The 17031-nt window shown below is 38.6% G+C and overlaps 2 protein-coding genes across 2 annotated transcripts in view; one reads left to right on the top strand and one right to left on the bottom strand.

Moving 5' to 3' along the window:
* The window catches only part of LOC131105847 (protein polybromo-1), a 27665-nt gene extending 15231 nt beyond the window's left edge, over positions 1–12434 (bottom strand). The window contains exons 1-11 of the mRNA XM_078798437.1: positions 11973–12434; positions 9948–10097; positions 9767–9864; positions 8458–8605; positions 8171–8320; positions 6438–6554; positions 6275–6343; positions 3812–3910; positions 3659–3744; positions 3502–3587; positions 3212–3428 (exon numbers count right to left, since the gene is read on the bottom strand). Of these exons, the coding sequence (XP_078654563.1) occupies positions 3212–3428; positions 3502–3587; positions 3659–3744; positions 3812–3910; positions 6275–6343; positions 6438–6554; positions 8171–8320; positions 8458–8605; positions 9767–9864; positions 9948–10088 (1211 nt within the window). The 5' untranslated portion in view covers positions 10089–10097; positions 11973–12434. The remainder of the gene's footprint in view (positions 1–3211; positions 3429–3501; positions 3588–3658; positions 3745–3811; positions 3911–6274; positions 6344–6437; positions 6555–8170; positions 8321–8457; positions 8606–9766; positions 9865–9947; positions 10098–11972) is intronic.
* On the top strand, positions 12321–16737 carry wdr77 (WD repeat domain 77). Its single transcript, XM_058054265.2, has 10 exons — positions 12321–12841; positions 14030–14215; positions 14286–14427; positions 14493–14542; positions 15832–15902; positions 15980–16037; positions 16116–16181; positions 16251–16359; positions 16425–16493; positions 16555–16737. Exons 1-10 carry the CDS (start codon positions 12757–12759, stop codon positions 16697–16699), a joined length of 981 nt encoding a protein of 326 aa, XP_057910248.2. The 5' UTR covers positions 12321–12756; the 3' UTR covers positions 16700–16737.
* Positions 16738–17031: the final 294 nt, after the last annotated feature.

Below are 17031 nucleotides of genomic sequence, written 5' to 3' on the forward strand. Positions count from 1 at the left end.
TTAGCATATCAACATGGGTTGTGTGTATATACAACTTGTTAGCATATCGACATGGGTTGGTGTGTGTATATACAACTTGTTAGCATATCGACATGGGTTGTGTATATACCTTGTTAGCATATGTACATGGGTCAGTGTATATATGTATGCCTTATTAGCATATGTACATGGGTCAGTGTATATATATGTATGCCTTATTAGCATATGTACATGGGTCAGTGTATATATATGTATGCCTTATTAGCATATGTACATGGGTCGGTGTGTATATATAACTTGTTAGCATATCTACATGGGTTGGTGTGTATATATAACTTGTTAGCATATCTACATGGGTTGGTGTGTATATACAGTGAAGAAAATAAGTATTTGAACACCCTGCTATTTTGCTATTTCTCCCACTTAGAAATCATGGAGGGGTCTGAAATTTTCATCGTAGGTGCATGTCCACTGTGAGAGAGATAAACTAAAAAGAAAAATCCAGAAATCACAATGCATGATTTTTTAACAATTTATTTGTGTGATACAGCTGCAAATAAGTATTTGAACACCTGTGTATCATCTAGAATTCTGACCCTGAAAGACCTGTTAGTCTGCCCATTAGAAGTCCACCTGCACTCCATGTATCATCTGAATCAGATGCACCTGTTTGAGGTCGTTAGCTGCATAAAGACACCTGTCCACCCCATACAATCAGTAAGACTTTAACTTGTAACATGGCGAAGACCAAAGAGCTGTCCAAAGACACCAGAGACAAAATTGTACACCTCCACAAGGCTGGAAAGGGCTACGGAGCAATTACCAAGCAGCTTGGTGAAAAAAGGTCCACTGTTGGAGCTATCATTAGAAAATGGAAGAAGCTAAACATGACGGTCAATCTCAATCGGAGTGGAGCCCCATGCAAGATATCACCTCGTGGGGTCTCAATGATTCTAAGAAAGGTGAGGAATCAGCCCAGAACTACACGACAGGACTTGGTCAATGACCTGAAAAGAGCTGGGACCACCGTTTCCAAGGTTACTGTAGGTAATACACTAAGACGTCATGATGTGAAATCATGCATGGCACGAAAGGTTCCCCTGCTTAAACCAGCACATGTCAAGGCCCGTCTTAAGTTTGCATATGACCATTTGGATGATACAGAGGAGTCATGGGAGAAAGTTTTATGGTCAGATGAGACCAAAATAGAACTTTTTGGTCATAATTCCAATAAGCGTGTTTGGAGGAAGAAGAATGAAGAGTACAATCCGAAGAACACCATCCCTACTGTGAAGCATGGGGGTGGTAGCATCATGCTTTGGGGGTGTTTTTCTGCACATGGGACAGGACGAGTGCACTGCATTAAAGAGAGGATGACTGGGGCCGTGTATTGTGAGATTTTGGGGAACAACCTCCTTCCCTCTGTCAGAGCATTGAAGATGGGTCGTGGCTGGGTCTTCCAACACGACAACGACCCGAAGCACACAGCCAGGAAAACCAAGGAGTGGCTCCGTAAGAAGCATATCAAGGTTCTAGCATGGCCCAGCCAGTCTCCAGACCTGAACCCAATCGAAAATCTTTGGAGGGAGCTCAAACTCCGTGTTTCTCAGCGACAGCCCAGAAACCTGACTGATCTAGAGAAGATCTGTGTGGAGGAGTGGGCCAAGATCCCTCCTGCAGTGTGTGCAAACCTGGTGAAAAACTACAGGAAACGTTTGACCTCTGTAATAGCAAACAAAGGCTACTGTACCAAATATTAACATTCATTTTCTCAGGTGTTCAAATACTTATTTGCAGCTGTATCACACAAATAAATTGTTAAAAAATCATGCATTGTGATTTCTGGATTTTTCTTTTTAGTTTATCTCTCTCACAGTGGACATGCACCTACGATGAAAATTTCAGACCCCTCCATGATTTCTAAGTGGGAGAAATAGCAAAATAGCAGGGTGTTCAAATACTTATTTTCTTCACTGTATAACTTGTTAGCATATCCACATGGGTTGGTGTTTATAGATAACTTGTTAGCATATCAACATGGATTGTGTGTATATATACCTTGTTAGAATATGTACATGGGTCAGTGTATATATGTATACCTTATTAGCATATGTACATGGGTCGGTGTGTATATATACCTTGTTAGCATATGTACATGGGTTGGTGTGTATATATAACTTGTTAGCATATCCACATGGGTTGGTGTTTTTATATAACTTGTTAGCATATCCACATGGGTTGGTGTTTATAGATAACTTGTTAGCATATCAACATGGGTTGTGTGTATATATACCTTGTTAGAATATGTACATGGGTCAGTGTATATATATGTATGCCTTATTAGCATATGTACATGGGTCGGTGTGTATATTTAACTTGTTAGCATATCGACATGGGTTGGTGTGTATATATAACTTGTTAGCATATCCACATGGGTTGTGTGTATATATACCTTGTTAGCATATGTACATGGGTTGGTGTGTATATATAACTTGTTAGCATATCCACATGGGTTGTGTGTATATATACCTTGTTAGCATATGTACATAGGTCAGTGTATATATATGTATGCCTTGTTAGCATATGTACATGGGTTGGTGTGTATATACAACTTTTTAGCATATCCACATGAGTTGGTGTGTACATACAACTTGTTAGCATAACGACATGGGTTGTGTGTATATATACCTTGTTAGCATATGTACATGGGTTGGTGTGTATATATAACTTGTTAGCATATCCACATGGGTTGGTGTTTTTATATAACTTGTTAGCATATCCACATGGGTTGGTGTGTATATATAACTTGTTAGCATATCGACATGGGTTGTGTGTGTAGATACCTTGTTAGAATATGTACATGGGTCAGTGTATATATATGTATACCTTGTTAGCATATCCACATGGGTCAGTGTATATATATAACTTGTTAGCATATTGACATGGGTTGGTGTGTATATATATAACTTGTTAGCATATTGACATGGGTTGGTGTGTATATATAACTTGTTAGAATATGTACATGGGTCAGTGTATATATGTATACCTTGTTAGCATATGTACATGGGTCAGTGTATATATATGTATACCTTGTTAGCATATGTACATGGGTCGGTGTGTATATATAACTTGTTAGCATATGTTTCCAATATTAAGTTGACATTCCAACAAATAGAGTCTAATAGAGGCTAATATGAGCGTCTCCAATGTCGGTGGTCACATGCTTTCCTACTTGATCTGATGAAGGCACATGGGCTGAGGGATCTGATTGTAGTAGTCGGGGCAGTCCCTCCTGGGGGGCAGCTCCAGGAAAGGCTCGGCGATCAGGAGGCCCTGGCTGTTCCTGGCACCTCGCACGGCTTCGTAGAGCTGGAAGATGGGGTTACTCATGTCCATGTTGGAGTTCAAGCTCTCCGCCTCGGACTCGCCCTCGTCGTAGTGAACAGACCCTGAGCGACGCAGGGAGAGAGGAGCCGTGTTACTCGCATCGGAATAAAGCGTGTCTGTTTTGTCACAAGGTACCAGATAGTATTCCATCCTCGTCGCTTTCATACTGAAGAGCCATGCTGATGGCGGAGAGGCGCTCGCCCTGAGCACACCTTCGATTCCTGGAAGAAGAAGAAGAAAATGATGACTTTCCAATACTAGCCAAAGCATCTCCTTGTTGTTCGTGTACTACCTGATGCGAATGCTGGACTTGATGGGTTCACCGTGTTCGAGGTCTGTCTTCTTTTGTGCAAAAACCCTTTTGATGGTGTTTGCATCCTGGAACAGAAACGTTCTTGCGCGTAAATACGTCAGTAAATCAAAGTCCACTCTCAGATACACTCACCTTAAAGACCTGCGATCCAGGCTCGTTGTACGTTTTGGCATTTTTCACCAGTAACTCTACGTCTTTAGCCATGGCGGTGACGCTCCTGTAGTGGCCCAACTGAAACCAAACACATGGATTCATCTTTAACCAAGGCGTTTGGGGGATTCTGCCATCACTTTCTCTTTACTGTGCATTCTAAAGATATACAAACAGGTAAAAAGAGGCAGCTCATTCATGCACGTCATGGGACACACCTTTTCTGCCTATAAAGTCCGCTATTAACGCCTGCAAAAATCTTCAACAAGATTTTATATCATAACATGTAATACTTACAGTAATTTGCCCTATTTTGGTCATTTTAAGCATTATCAGAACTTCCTTCCTATTTAGAAATACTGGGAGAATAAAGTCAAAACGTTACGAGAAAAAAGAATAAAGTTGAAATATTAAGGGGGACCTATTATGCTCATTTTTTGGTCCTTTATATTGAGTTTGTATTGTATCTCCCATAGAGCAGCTACACACCATACCCAGCACACAAAGCTTTCTAGTTCTTCTGGAATCTGCACCTATTCAGCTGTATTTCTTTGGATTTTGTGGTTTCCGCGAAAATGTTTCAATGTGTTCCACCTGCGGCCCACCTCCAGGCACACTCTTGGCTAGTAGGGAATCAGGAACTCCAACCTCTTGTGCCTGATGTTTGCCTCGTTAACAAATGTGGCTTTCCCTTTCGAGGCATTGCTAGCAAGTAAACAGCGGAGTAGCGCTTGGGGGTGGGCAGAACGTTTTCATATAAGGAAGTCCGCCCCTTTGTGACATCACAAAGGAACAGTTTTACCACGCCTTTTGAAACCGAGCGTTTTGAGGCATCCCGAACTTCTTCCAGGGTTCCCTTCCAAATGCGCAAACCTCATAATCTGAAACTTTTAAACACCAGAATCCAACATTCTAACTACATTTATAGGTCAGAAAAGTGGGAAAAGCATCATAGGTCCCCTTTAAGACAATAAAACCATAATATTATGAGAAAAGAGGTGCAATTTTACAAGAATGAAGTGGAAATATTACAACAATATAGTCATATTAGAAGAAAAAGGTTGCAATTTTATGGAGAATAAAGGTGAAATATTAGGAGAATCAAGTCAAAATATTATATATTATTACATATTATTAATTATTACATATTAATAATTATTAAATATTAAATGTTATATTATAATATTATTTATAAGTCTCAATTCTACAAGAATAAAGTTAAAATATTAGGTAAGGAATAATGTCTTAATATTATAAAAAAATAATAACAAAAAAAATGAAATATTACCAGAATAAAGTCATAATATTACAAGAAAAGGTTGCAATTTTATGAGAATAAAGGTGAAATATTAGGAGAATCAAATCAAAATATTATATATTATTAAATATTATATATTATTAAAAATTATATATTATATTAATAATTATTAAATATTATATATTATAATATTATATATAAGTCTCAATTCTACAAGAATAAAGTTAAAATATTAGGTAAGGAATAATGTCTTAATATTGTGAAAAAATAATAACAAAAAAATTGAAATATTACCAGAATAAAGTCATAATATTACAAGAAAAATGTTGCAGTTTTATGAGAATAAAGGTGAAATATTAGGAGAATCAAATCAAAATATTATATATTATTAAATATTATATGTTATTAAATATTATATATTATATTAATAATTATGAAATATTATATTATAATATTATATATAAGTCTCAATTCTACAAGAATAAAGTTAAAATATTAGGTAAGGAATAATGTCTTAATATTATGAAAAAACAATAACAAAAAAATTTAAATATTACCAGAATAAAGTCATAATATTACAAGAAAAATGTTGCAATTTTATGAGAATAAAGGTGAAATATTAGGAGAATCAAATCAAAATATTAAATATTATATTTTATTAAATATTATATTTTATTAAATATTATATATTATGTTATAATATTATATATAAGTCTCAATTCTACAAGAATAAAGTTAAAATATTAGGTAAGGAATAATGTCTTAATATTATGAAAAAATAATAACAAAAAATTGAAATATTACCAGAATAAAGTCATAATATTACAAGAAAAAGGTTGCAATTTTATGAGAATAAAGGTGAAATATTAGGAGAATCAAATCAAAATATTATATATTATATATTATTAAATATTATATATTATTAAATATTATATATTATATTATAATATAATATATAAGTCTCAATTCTACAAGAATAAAGTTAAAATATTAGGTAAGGAATAATGTCTTAATATTATGAAAAAATAATAACAAAAAAAATTCAAATATTACCAGAATAAAGTCATAATATTACAAGAAAAAAGTTGCAATTTTGTGAGAATAAAGGTGAAATATTAGGCAAATCAGGAAGAACACTATATATCAATATATAGAGGCCGGCAAAAGGAAGGCCGGTAGTGGAATACCTGAATCTTTTGGGCAATGAGTTTGAGATCGATGGGTTCCTTGATGATTGCATAATAATCAGGATATTGCTAGAAGAAAAGAGGGACAGTGCATCCTAAATATGACACCAAAGTCATTCATTCCGTCTTCCATAACAAGGTGAATCGTTTGTATCGTTTGTACCGCCTTGGAGGGCAGCCTCTGGAAGAGCTCGCTGACCAGGCGGCCCGAGGGCTCGGCATACGTCACCACGGCGTCAAGGAGCTGCTCCAGGACGTCCCTCAAGCAGGGCGGCGTGCTCTGCTAGTATGAAAGAAGTCACACATTCATCCAAGGGAGTACTGGAATTATAAAAATAGAATAATATTATTTTGTATAAGAAATCATATATATTCATGGGAAAATCTTTGCAATACGCAGTAGGTGAAAAAATGTATTAGTATACTCTTTTTGTTTCAACTTACTTCTTGAATAATTATGTAAATGTTCATCTCGTCATATATTGACTTTATTCCCATAATATTATGATCAAAATGAAATGACTTCATAATCAAATAAATAAGAATTAAAATGATTTTAAAAATGAATCGAAATAAACTGTGTAAATATTAAAATAAAAATGACTGCAGTAAAAGTGTACAAGAACACGACAAATAAAAAAAAAAATAAAATTGACTTAATTGACCTAAAAATACATACAAATTACTTAAAACTGCAAAACAAATTTAAATAAATAACAAAAAATAAACTGACCTCAACAAAAGTGTAAATATTAAAATAAAATAAAAAGGTAAGTGTCAAGAAAAATACTAGAAATATATAAAATAATAATAACTAATGAAAATGTAAACAATTATAACAAATACAAAATTAAAATGACAAGTATAAAAATTAAACTTGAATTAAAAATGTAAAAATTAACATTCAAATAAAAAAGTGTAAAAGAACACGACAAATAAAAAAATAATAAAATTGACTTAAATAACAATGTAAAAAATTAAAGTTAAAAATCCCTAAAAAAATAAATAAAAATGACTTAAAACTGCAAAAAAATTTAAAAAATAAATAATAAAAAATAAAATGACCTCAACAAAAGTGTAAATGTTAAAATAAAATTAAAACGTGTCAAGAAAAATACTAGAAATATATAAAAATAATAATAATAACTAATGAAAATGTAAACAATTATAACAAATACAAAATAAAAATGACAAGTATAAAAATTAAACTTGAATTAAAAATTTAAAAATTAACATTCAAATAAAAAAGTGTAAAAGAACACGACAAATAAAAAAATAATAAAATTGACTTAAATAACAATGTAAAAAATTAAAGTTAAAAATCCCTAAAAAAATAAATAAAAATGACTTAAAACTGCAAAAAAAATTAAAAAATAATTAAAAAATAAAATGACCTCAACAAAAGTGTAAATGTTAAAATAAAATTAAAAAGTGTCAAGAAAAATACTAGAAATATATTTAAAAAATAATAATAACTAATGAAAATGTAAACAATTATAACAAATAAAAATTAAAATGACAAGTATAAAAATTTAACGTTAAAAATTAAAAAATCAACATTCAAATAAAAAAAGTGTAAAAGAACGCTACAAATAAATAAACTAAAAATGACTTATTATTATAAAAATGTACAAAATAATAAATGAAATAAAAGCGGGTCGTGATTTCATAACCCTGAATGAGACCGTATAAGAACCTCGATGTAAATTACATATTTTTCCTTTTTATATTCCATTTTCCCAATGTGCAGCGGGCCAATAATAAAAGAGCTGGGGGCTGCAAACAGCCCCGAGCGGCACTTTGGACACCCTGGCCTTACATCAAGACTTGCAAAAGTGTGTGCGACTTGCAGGCCCTGCTAATTCCCCTGTACAAAGATGGCGACGGTGACGTCACCTCGTCCTCCGTAGATCCGCCAGGGTTGTCTTGTGCATCGTAGCCATCTTCATCTTCCTCGTCATCCTCCCCCGGCTGAACAAATTCATTCTTGGTACGCTGGTAAAGGTCCCACAGTTTGCAGGCCGCCCGGAACTCAGGACTGTCTGACTGCACGCAAGAGAAAAGAAGATTTCCCGCCACGTGTACAAAAGTATTGGGACGCCTGCTGTTACAGCGACACCGAGTGGAAGGGCTCACTGATGAGCCCGTACTTCCTCCAGAAGGTACTGAACACGAGCCGTCACCTTGTAGTACGTCCGCGCGTTGTTAAATAAGAGCTGAAAGTCGCTGGTGAGTTGCTCCACGTCGTCGTATTCCTCCATCTTTAATTTCTGCTGGATCTTCATCATGTCGATCGGCTGAGACACCACGTGGTAATAGTCTGGCTGGTTCCTGGAAGGGAAAGTTCCAAGCAGGTTCTAAAGACAAGAGGTCCTCGGTCTACGTACGACTTCCGCACAGTCTGAACTTATGCCGAAATGAACACTTAAGTCACTCATACTGTACACATGAAGGACACATAACATACACTCATTACGAGGAAAAAAACTCACAATTTTAAGGCGATAATATTGAAATATTGGCGGAATAAAGTCATAATATTACAATTTTAAAAAGTCAAAATTTTATAAGAATTAAGTCAAAAATTCACAGAAAAAAGGTGCAATTTTACGAGAATAAAGTTAATAGTTACTATTATGAAAGTAAAATCATAATATGAGGGAAAAAATTGAGAATAAATTTTAAATATTTGGAGAATAAAGTCATAATATTACAATAAAACAGTCAAAATTTTAAGAGAATAAATTAAAAATATTTGGGGAATAAAGTCATACTATTATGTGAAAAAGTCACAATTTTATGAGAATAACAACAGAATATTAGGAGAATGAAGCCATATTATTATGAGGGGAAAAAAAATCAAAATTTTAAGAAAATAACATTGAAATATTCAAGGAATGAAGTCATATTATGACTAAAAAAAAGTAAATTTTACTAGAATGAAGTTGAAATATTTGGACAATAAAGTCATAATATTATGAGAAAAAGTCACAATATGAAGCCATAATATTAGTAGTGAATAAAGTTGAAAACGTAGGAAAATAAAGTCACAATATCACGAGAAAAAAGTGGAAATTTTACTGGACTAATGATGAAATATTAGGAGAATAAAGTCATAATATTATGAGACAAAAATGGCAATGTCACATGAATTAAGTCATAATATTACAAGAAAAAAAGTGTTTGTGTGCGTGCACAGGTAAAAATAACAGGGCCATTCCTTTTCGGAATGGCCTATGATCCACTCGGAAATATGCCATTACTAACAGTTGAGGTAACTTTGGGAAATTTCCCACCAGAGTGGTAAATATTCCATTCCTATTCCATTCCACACACAGTTTGTAAATATGTAGGCCTGCGGTGAAAACAAATTTTGTCGGACAATAATTGTCCACCAAATGATTGTATCCTTGAGCATGTTAAAGGATGTGCTCCTATGAAAGCGGCAGTAAAAAGTAATTATTGTGTTTTATGTCCTTCATGTGTGCTCACCTCCGTTTGGGGGCCCTGATGAAGAGCTCACACAGCATCCTCCCTTGGTCGTCCTTGTAGTCTCTGACTGTGTTGTAGAGTTCGTGGCACACGGCGATCTGCAAGGCACAACGTGACGACTTTGGTGAATGTAGGCCGTGTAATCGTGATGACGGACACGTGAGAAAGGGGCGACATTTACAGGGTCCACGGTCGGGATGTTTGAGGTCCTTCTCCTCTTTCTGCCGCTGGACGACACCAGCGATGAAGCCTGGCTGTCGTCAAAATCTCCTCCACTGACGCTGCTAGAGGGGGATGTTGCTCTTCTCCTTTTTAAGGCCATGATGCAGCCCTGAAAGCAACCCATGGCAAAGTCACTCATTTCATGTACAGTATAGTCATAGACATTTTTTCCAAATTTAATAATCACCGTTTTGTGGTAGACTATTGTGTTGGAATACAAGTGATATGTAGTATTGTTGTACCCGGGTGGCAGTAATGACACAAGCACATTAGCTTACATGACATTACCTTAACGCTGCATGAAGTCATTGAGTCAGCTTCAGCATGTCCCGCATGACAAAGACAAAAAAAAGTTCTCCTCCCATTCCATGTGGAAGTGGTCAGCTTTGGCTTCTTAAGTTTAGAACTCATTTGAGGCTAACTCTATACACGCATCTCGATACACGGGTTAAGATAAGATAAAAAAATGACTTGATACAGTGTACAAACAATACGCTTAGATTTTTTTAATCTTATGCTATAAAATGAAGAATTAAAGCAGCATAGGAGTTGCGCAATGTGTTGAAAACAATGACTAAGAGGAGTGTAAAGGTGATCATAGGGGTGTTATTTCTTGTCTACAGGGCTCTAGTAATGTCACAATCAGGTCTTCTATGTTCTAATTACAAAAATAGTCAATTTGAATCCTAATCACGGAAATGAATCTATCGCGGCCCGGCTTGGACCCAATTAACTGCAATAACGAAGGACAACTGTACACCAAATACTTCGTACAGGACGCTGTCTCTGTGCCAGTACATTCATTGACAACAACAACAATCAACTACTATTCTATGTGGGTAACTACCACTAAGCGCTAACACAAACACTTGCAACTGTTATTTATAAAGCACCCGCAAGGCATGCTGGGTACACCAGGATATAGATTTAATGCAGTTAGATGACCTGCAGAATTGAGACGCAGTGGAAAAACTACTAAAACTTGATGACGTTATAACGTATTACTGGTCAAGAAATATGTTGGGATTGTAGTACGGTGGCTGATGGGGCAAAAATGCAAAATAATCCAAAAACGGGACAATCCTACAAATGCCAAAACCACACACAAACCCGCAAAACAAACTGTATAAAATGTTCTCCCAAGCTCCAAGACAGCACAGGGGCTGCTCGGAGCAAGTGTCCGACTACAGTACACCTTGCTGCGTCACGGCAGGTGGCTCCCCAGGCTCTGTACTCCGGTTCTCTTGAGCTCCGTGGCAGCAGAATAAAATAGTCCAACCAAGCGTTGTACAACATGGAAAAAACGTACCTTTTTAGTTCCCCTCTTAAAATGTCAGCCAAGTTCCTTTCTGAATATCCCGCTTATGTCTGTAAAGAGGACCATCCTTCAGGTGTGGCTCCCCTGGCGGCCTGGATAACTTCCATTTTCTTCCAGCATATTTCATTTATTTATCAGTGGTTGTGTGTTTGCCTCATAAGCTTATCAAAACAACAAACATTACTTCCTGTCACTTTTTATGCCTCGGACACATTAGGGTTAAAAAATAAAGAACTATGATGAATTAGCCTGTTATGCAAACACACATATGTACCATAAAGAGGAAGGTCTCGAACAGTTAGCGAGTCGCAGTGACAATTTTCACGTGTGGAATAAATATGACGACTAAAAGAAGCCTCAAACACACAGCGACTGCGGAGCGTTCACCCCGGCCTAGTGTGCTGTACCGCGGCTGTCCGCACACCTCATTGCTCGCTCTTGCCTGCGCGCTGCTCGGCTCCCCGGAACGCGATGACAGCTAACGTTCGCGCACAGAACGAGTCAGAAACATCTAAAAACACCACAGGCGAGACAAAGGCGCCACTGTGGTAGTTGACGTCACACACAGCCACCGTGAACTGCATCGACAATATCTTTTGTTTTTGGTGGTGTTGTTGTTGTTGTTGTTGAGCAACATGCTTCGGTTTGACTAGTTGATATGTTTACCTTTAGCGTCAATAGAGCCAAGGAATCTTGACCATGAAGACAAACCAATCACTCATCGATTTTCCACGCACAGACAGGATTGTGAAACTCGCCACAAACGCCGCCGGTTCTACTTCCGCTACTGGTTTTACCTATCAGAATAAAATTACGCATATACGCCAAGCGTATTCGGAAAGAACACGGTAATTTAAAGCGACTACACCGTCTGTCATTTGTTGTTGTAATGTAAAACATTTTTGATGTAATCGCCATTTAATATTTAGCATTCCTGTGGATGATCCATTTTACAAGTCCAAACGTAATTCCATTTCCTGTTAAACGAAGCGGACTTTACAGGAAAACATAACGCAGCAGCGTCGTCACGATGAATTTTGATTTCGTATTCATGAAACTAATCAATTTAACTCTTAAGCTGTAGATTCTGGATGTCGATCGCAAAGCGTGAACTTGTGCTAACGTCTGGGTTAAAGACGTTTTACACGAGTTGACCAGAAGATGGCAGTATAGCAACACCAACGAAGAAGAAAAGGGAGGCGGCAAGGCGGAAGAAAACCATAGAAGAAGATCACGCGGCGTCCACTGTCCTCGTGTGTCGCTATTAACTTGGTTCATTTTTACAAGACAGCAGCTACGTGGTTGTGTATTCTTTTATGGCAAAACAGTTGTCATTGTAGGCTTTTGAAGGAATTGGAATTGTTAATTCAGCAAAAATAGTTAGGAACCGCCTAGCGGAGCCAAGTTGAGGTGCGTGTTTGTGCGGCTGGAAGCTGCAGCGGAGACCACCATGATCAAGGAGAATCGTTGGAATATACCCCCCAATGCTCCCGCATGCATGGAGAAGCATCTGTGCGCGGCGCAGTACCGAGCAGGTAAGGGTTGCTGCAACCTGTGCTAACATGCGTGTGCACCAATACCCATCGCTGATAATTAGTTTATAGCCTTTAAATTGTTTTTATTTATAAAAATATCAATTCACAAGACACTCAAAAACAGAAAAAAGTTAATGTTGTCATCTAACGACTTCTAGGACAGCCAATAGTAAATGTTCTAACTGAAGAGTTGGCACCAGACCATTCATTCATTTTCTACCGCTTATCCTCACTAGGGGGCGCTGGAGCCTATCCCAGCTGTCTTCGGGTGAGAGGCGGGGTACACCCTGGACTGGTGGCCAGCCAATCGCAGGGCACATAGTATAGACAAACAACCATTCACACTCACATTCATACCTATGGACAATTTGGAGTCGCTAATTAACCTAGCGTGTTTTTTGGAATGTGGGAGGAAACCGGAGTACCCGGAGAAAACCCACACATGCACGGGGAGAACATGCAAACTCCACACAGAGATGGCCGAGGATGGAATTGAACTTGGGTCTCCTAGCTGTAAAGCCTGTGTGCTAACCACCCGGCCGCTATGCAGCCCTGGTTCAGTATATTTTTCATCAAAATAGCAGTTATGCCTAAATGTTGTGTTGCTGCTGGATGTTCACAGTATCCGAGTGATAATGTTGTGGGGGGGCTGGAGCCTATCCCAGCTGTCTTCGGGAATTAGAGTTAGCCTAGCATGTTGTTGGAATGAAAAAATGAGGGTGGAATTGAACCCTGGTCTCCTTGCTGTGAAGTCTGCGCACTAACCACTCGACCGCCGTCCAGACAAACATGAGGGAATCTTGATGTCATAATAATAAATCTGGTAACATAAAATAGCTCCGCTAACCGATAATAAAATGCTCCAATGAGGCGATATTAACCGTAGTGTGTGTGTGGGGGGGGGGGGTGAGCAAATCAAGCGCCCCTTTTTTCCCTCCAGCCAGTTGTGAGCTCACTTGTAAACAAACACACTTTCACAGACATTTTGTTTGAAAAATGCTAAGTGTTTGCCAGAGACCACTATGACAGCACACCGGCTGCTCGGAGCGTGTGCCTGAATACAGTGCACCGTGTTGGACCGCACCAGATGGCTCTACTGTATTCTCCGTTTTTTTTATGTTTGTATAAGCTAAACCAAAATTGTAACGCTGATATTTCCAGTCAAGGTCGTCCGTGCTTTGCTTTCAGATGGCACCTTGTTGCTGGGTTCCTCCAGCCTGACTGGCAGGAGCTGGCAGGGCTCGGTGTGGATCTACAGCAACCCCGAGCAGGCCCCCAACGAGGGCTTCTGCAAAGCCGGCGTGCAGACAGAGGCCGGGGTCACGGACGTCAAGTGGGTGTCCGAAAAGGGCGTCTTGGTGGCATCAGATGCGGGTGAGAACTTGAGAACCTCGTTGTGTGATGAGGTTTGAGGATAGTGAACTCACCTGTGGTGGTTCCTCAGGCGCCTTGGAGCTGTGGGAGCTGTCGGAGGACGAGCGCCTCCTGGTGAACCGCTTCACCAAGCACGAGCACGATCACATCGTCAGCACGGTGAGCCCCATGGCGGCGGCCAACAGCGTCATCACCGGGAGCATGGACTGCAGGTGAGACCGGCCTACCTGACACTTAAAGCGCGTCCTCTCACTTCTGCTCTGCTTCTGTGTTGCAGAATCAAAGTGTGGGATCTCAGCCAAGAGACGGTTGTCACCACATACAGCGGTAAGGATCGAACTCTGCTCCTCGGCTAGTGTGGAGAAAAAAAAGATCTGAAAAAGAGCATTCCCTTATGATATCCATCTGTAAGAGAAATTTCAGCCGAGGGAATACGCTAGATATGATCATACTAGCACAAGAAACAAAATGGAATATGAAATGTTTATAATGTGAGCAGATGTAAATGTCACAGGAGTCCCTGCATGACTACTCAGCATCTTGGTCTCCTTATATTACACTAGTTGCTGGAGGAGTAAACACTCTGAGGCATCAATGAACTGTACTCGGGTATGGTTTTGTAATATAATATGATGTAATAATTTTGCGATCTTATTTTTCTTGGAGTATGACTTTACTCCCATTAATTAGAAACTTTATTTCTTATAATAGATATTAAGTCTTATTTTGTCTTTAATATTGCAGCTGTGCTACTAAAGTGACATTATTTTCCTCATCATAAATACGTTTATTCTTGTAAAATTGCAACCTTTTCCCGCATTAGGACCTTTTCCTCTGAATATTTAGACTTATTCTCCTAAAATTCAAGCTGTTTTGTTTAATTTTCAAACTATTTCAATTATATTCTTGTAAATTTTGTTCTCCATTATTTCACAATCTTAATTTGTTATAGCAGTTATACAGAAAAGTGTGAATCTTTGTCAGTATAAATTATGGGGGGCTCTGATCGATAAGCCCCTGATCGATATCAGCAGATATAGATTTTTTTTATTATTATCAGCCCATACTTGTTTTTTTCAGTATAAATTAGGGGTGTTCTGATGGATATTGGCCAATATTGCTAGCGTTTTTCACTGACATCTAGCTAGCTTGCTAGCTTAAAACAGCAGAGGCTAATCTAGGCAACACATACATTGTATTTGGCTACGGAAAGGGCGGGAAAACAGGTTAGCTAGCATGTGAAAGCGTCAGCATAATAAACGTGGGCACGCGACACAATGGGCGATATTCTCCGCCTAATTAGCATATAAATAACTATCGCGAACAACCGTTAAGAGTCGTTAACAGCAAATTAGCTTACCTTTCTCGTGAACGCAGACAGATATGTATGGAAATGAGAACGAGCCTTCTGATGGCTAGGCTGTGGTCTCACAGAGGACCCCTTAGCTGCCCCGCAAGTTGCCTGGTACAAACACGACCAGTCTGCCCTGAACATTGCCTGCACTAAAAATCGCAGTCAATGAGGAAATGTATTAATTTTACACCACCAATTCCTGAAAATGTTGTTTTTTGATATTTCGTGGTTGTTTAAATGCACTTTTCATGTCATCCCATAGCGCACACCCAAGCGGTGACGTGTGTGGCCTGCAGTCCTACAGAGGAATCGCTCTTCATGTCCTGTGGTCAGGTAGGATCCGGATCCCCACTTGAGTAACAAACGGATCTCCTGGCATCGTTTTCATGGAGTCTTGTGTTGCCTCTCAGGATGGCCGAGTACTAATGTGGGACGTACGCAAGCCCAATAAACCAGCTACCAGAATAGGTGAGCAACGTCCACAGAATCCGTCCACCGTTATGAGTTGCTTGAATGTTGATGTATTTTCCGTCCGTGTCCATGTAGAGGCTCCCGGCAGCGTGCCCACCACAGCATCCTGGCACCCCCACCACAGAAGCACCATTGCTTTTGGTAAAAACCCCCATACATCAGTCGCATTTTTTTTCCCACACTGGAAAACCACATTCCTTGTACTTCAAGGTGACGAGCTGGGCAAAGTGACCGTGGAGGATTTCCTGTCGACGGAGCCGCCTCGTGTGGAGAGCGTGCACCGGCGAGGAGTTACGGCGCTGGCCTTTTCCACACACGGGTAATGCTTACGGAGACCTCATATCTGCTTCTTGTCTACATTTCTACTTGTTCTTGTCACTGCAGCGCTCCCATGCTGGCTTCCATCAGCGAGGATTGTTCCCTCGCTGTTTTGAACTCTGACCTACAGGAAATGTGAGTCAAAACAAAACACTCGTCTTTGTGATGCTGTTATATAAATATTTTTTTTTTATAGATTTCGAGATAGGCGCCACCAGGACTTTGTCAAGGGCGTGTGCTGGCTCCATGGTGGCTCCAATAAGCTCACCACGGTGGGCTGGGATCACCTCGTGCTGCACCACACAGTGGATCCACCAGAGGGCGCTCCAGGCTCATGTTAACGCAACACTTGATTTGTTCCACAGGCTTTCAGGGTTTCCGCAGACTTTTGAGAAGCACATGTGATGAACGTTTAAGACAGCAGTTGTCCAGTTGCTTACCTGCTCCAGCTACATTTGGACGTCTCTTGCGACTTAATTTTTTTTTCCCCTGGAGTTACTGCAACTGTATTTATTTTTTTGCTCACCCGGCCTGGGTCTCACACCAAAACACCTTTTATTTTTTTATAGCTCAAATAAAGGATTTTTTTCCCACAGCAATGCCATGTCTTTGGAGTGTATTATTATGAGTGCTGTCAAAAATAACAAACTAATTAATTTCATTAATTAAGTGA

This window comes from Doryrhamphus excisus, linkage group LG18 (genome assembly GCF_037039965.1).
Source record: "Doryrhamphus excisus strain RoL-2023G ecotype Guam linkage group LG18, RoL_Dexc_Guam_v1.1, whole genome shotgun sequence".
Lineage (NCBI taxonomy): Eukaryota > Metazoa > Chordata > Actinopteri > Syngnathiformes > Syngnathidae > Doryrhamphus > Doryrhamphus excisus.

Coding starts and splice junctions, on each gene's coding strand:
- wdr77 (XM_058054265.2), top strand. CDS start 12,757: ATGATCAAGGAGAATCGTTGGAATATACCCCCCAATGCTCCCGCATGC. Junction 12,842..14,029: donor CGCGGCGCAGTACCGAGCAG/GTAAGGGTTGCT, acceptor CTTTGCTTTCAG/ATGGCACCTTGTTGCTGGGT. Junction 14,216..14,285: donor CTTGGTGGCATCAGATGCGG/GTGAGAACTTGA, acceptor GTGGTTCCTCAG/GCGCCTTGGAGCTGTGGGAG.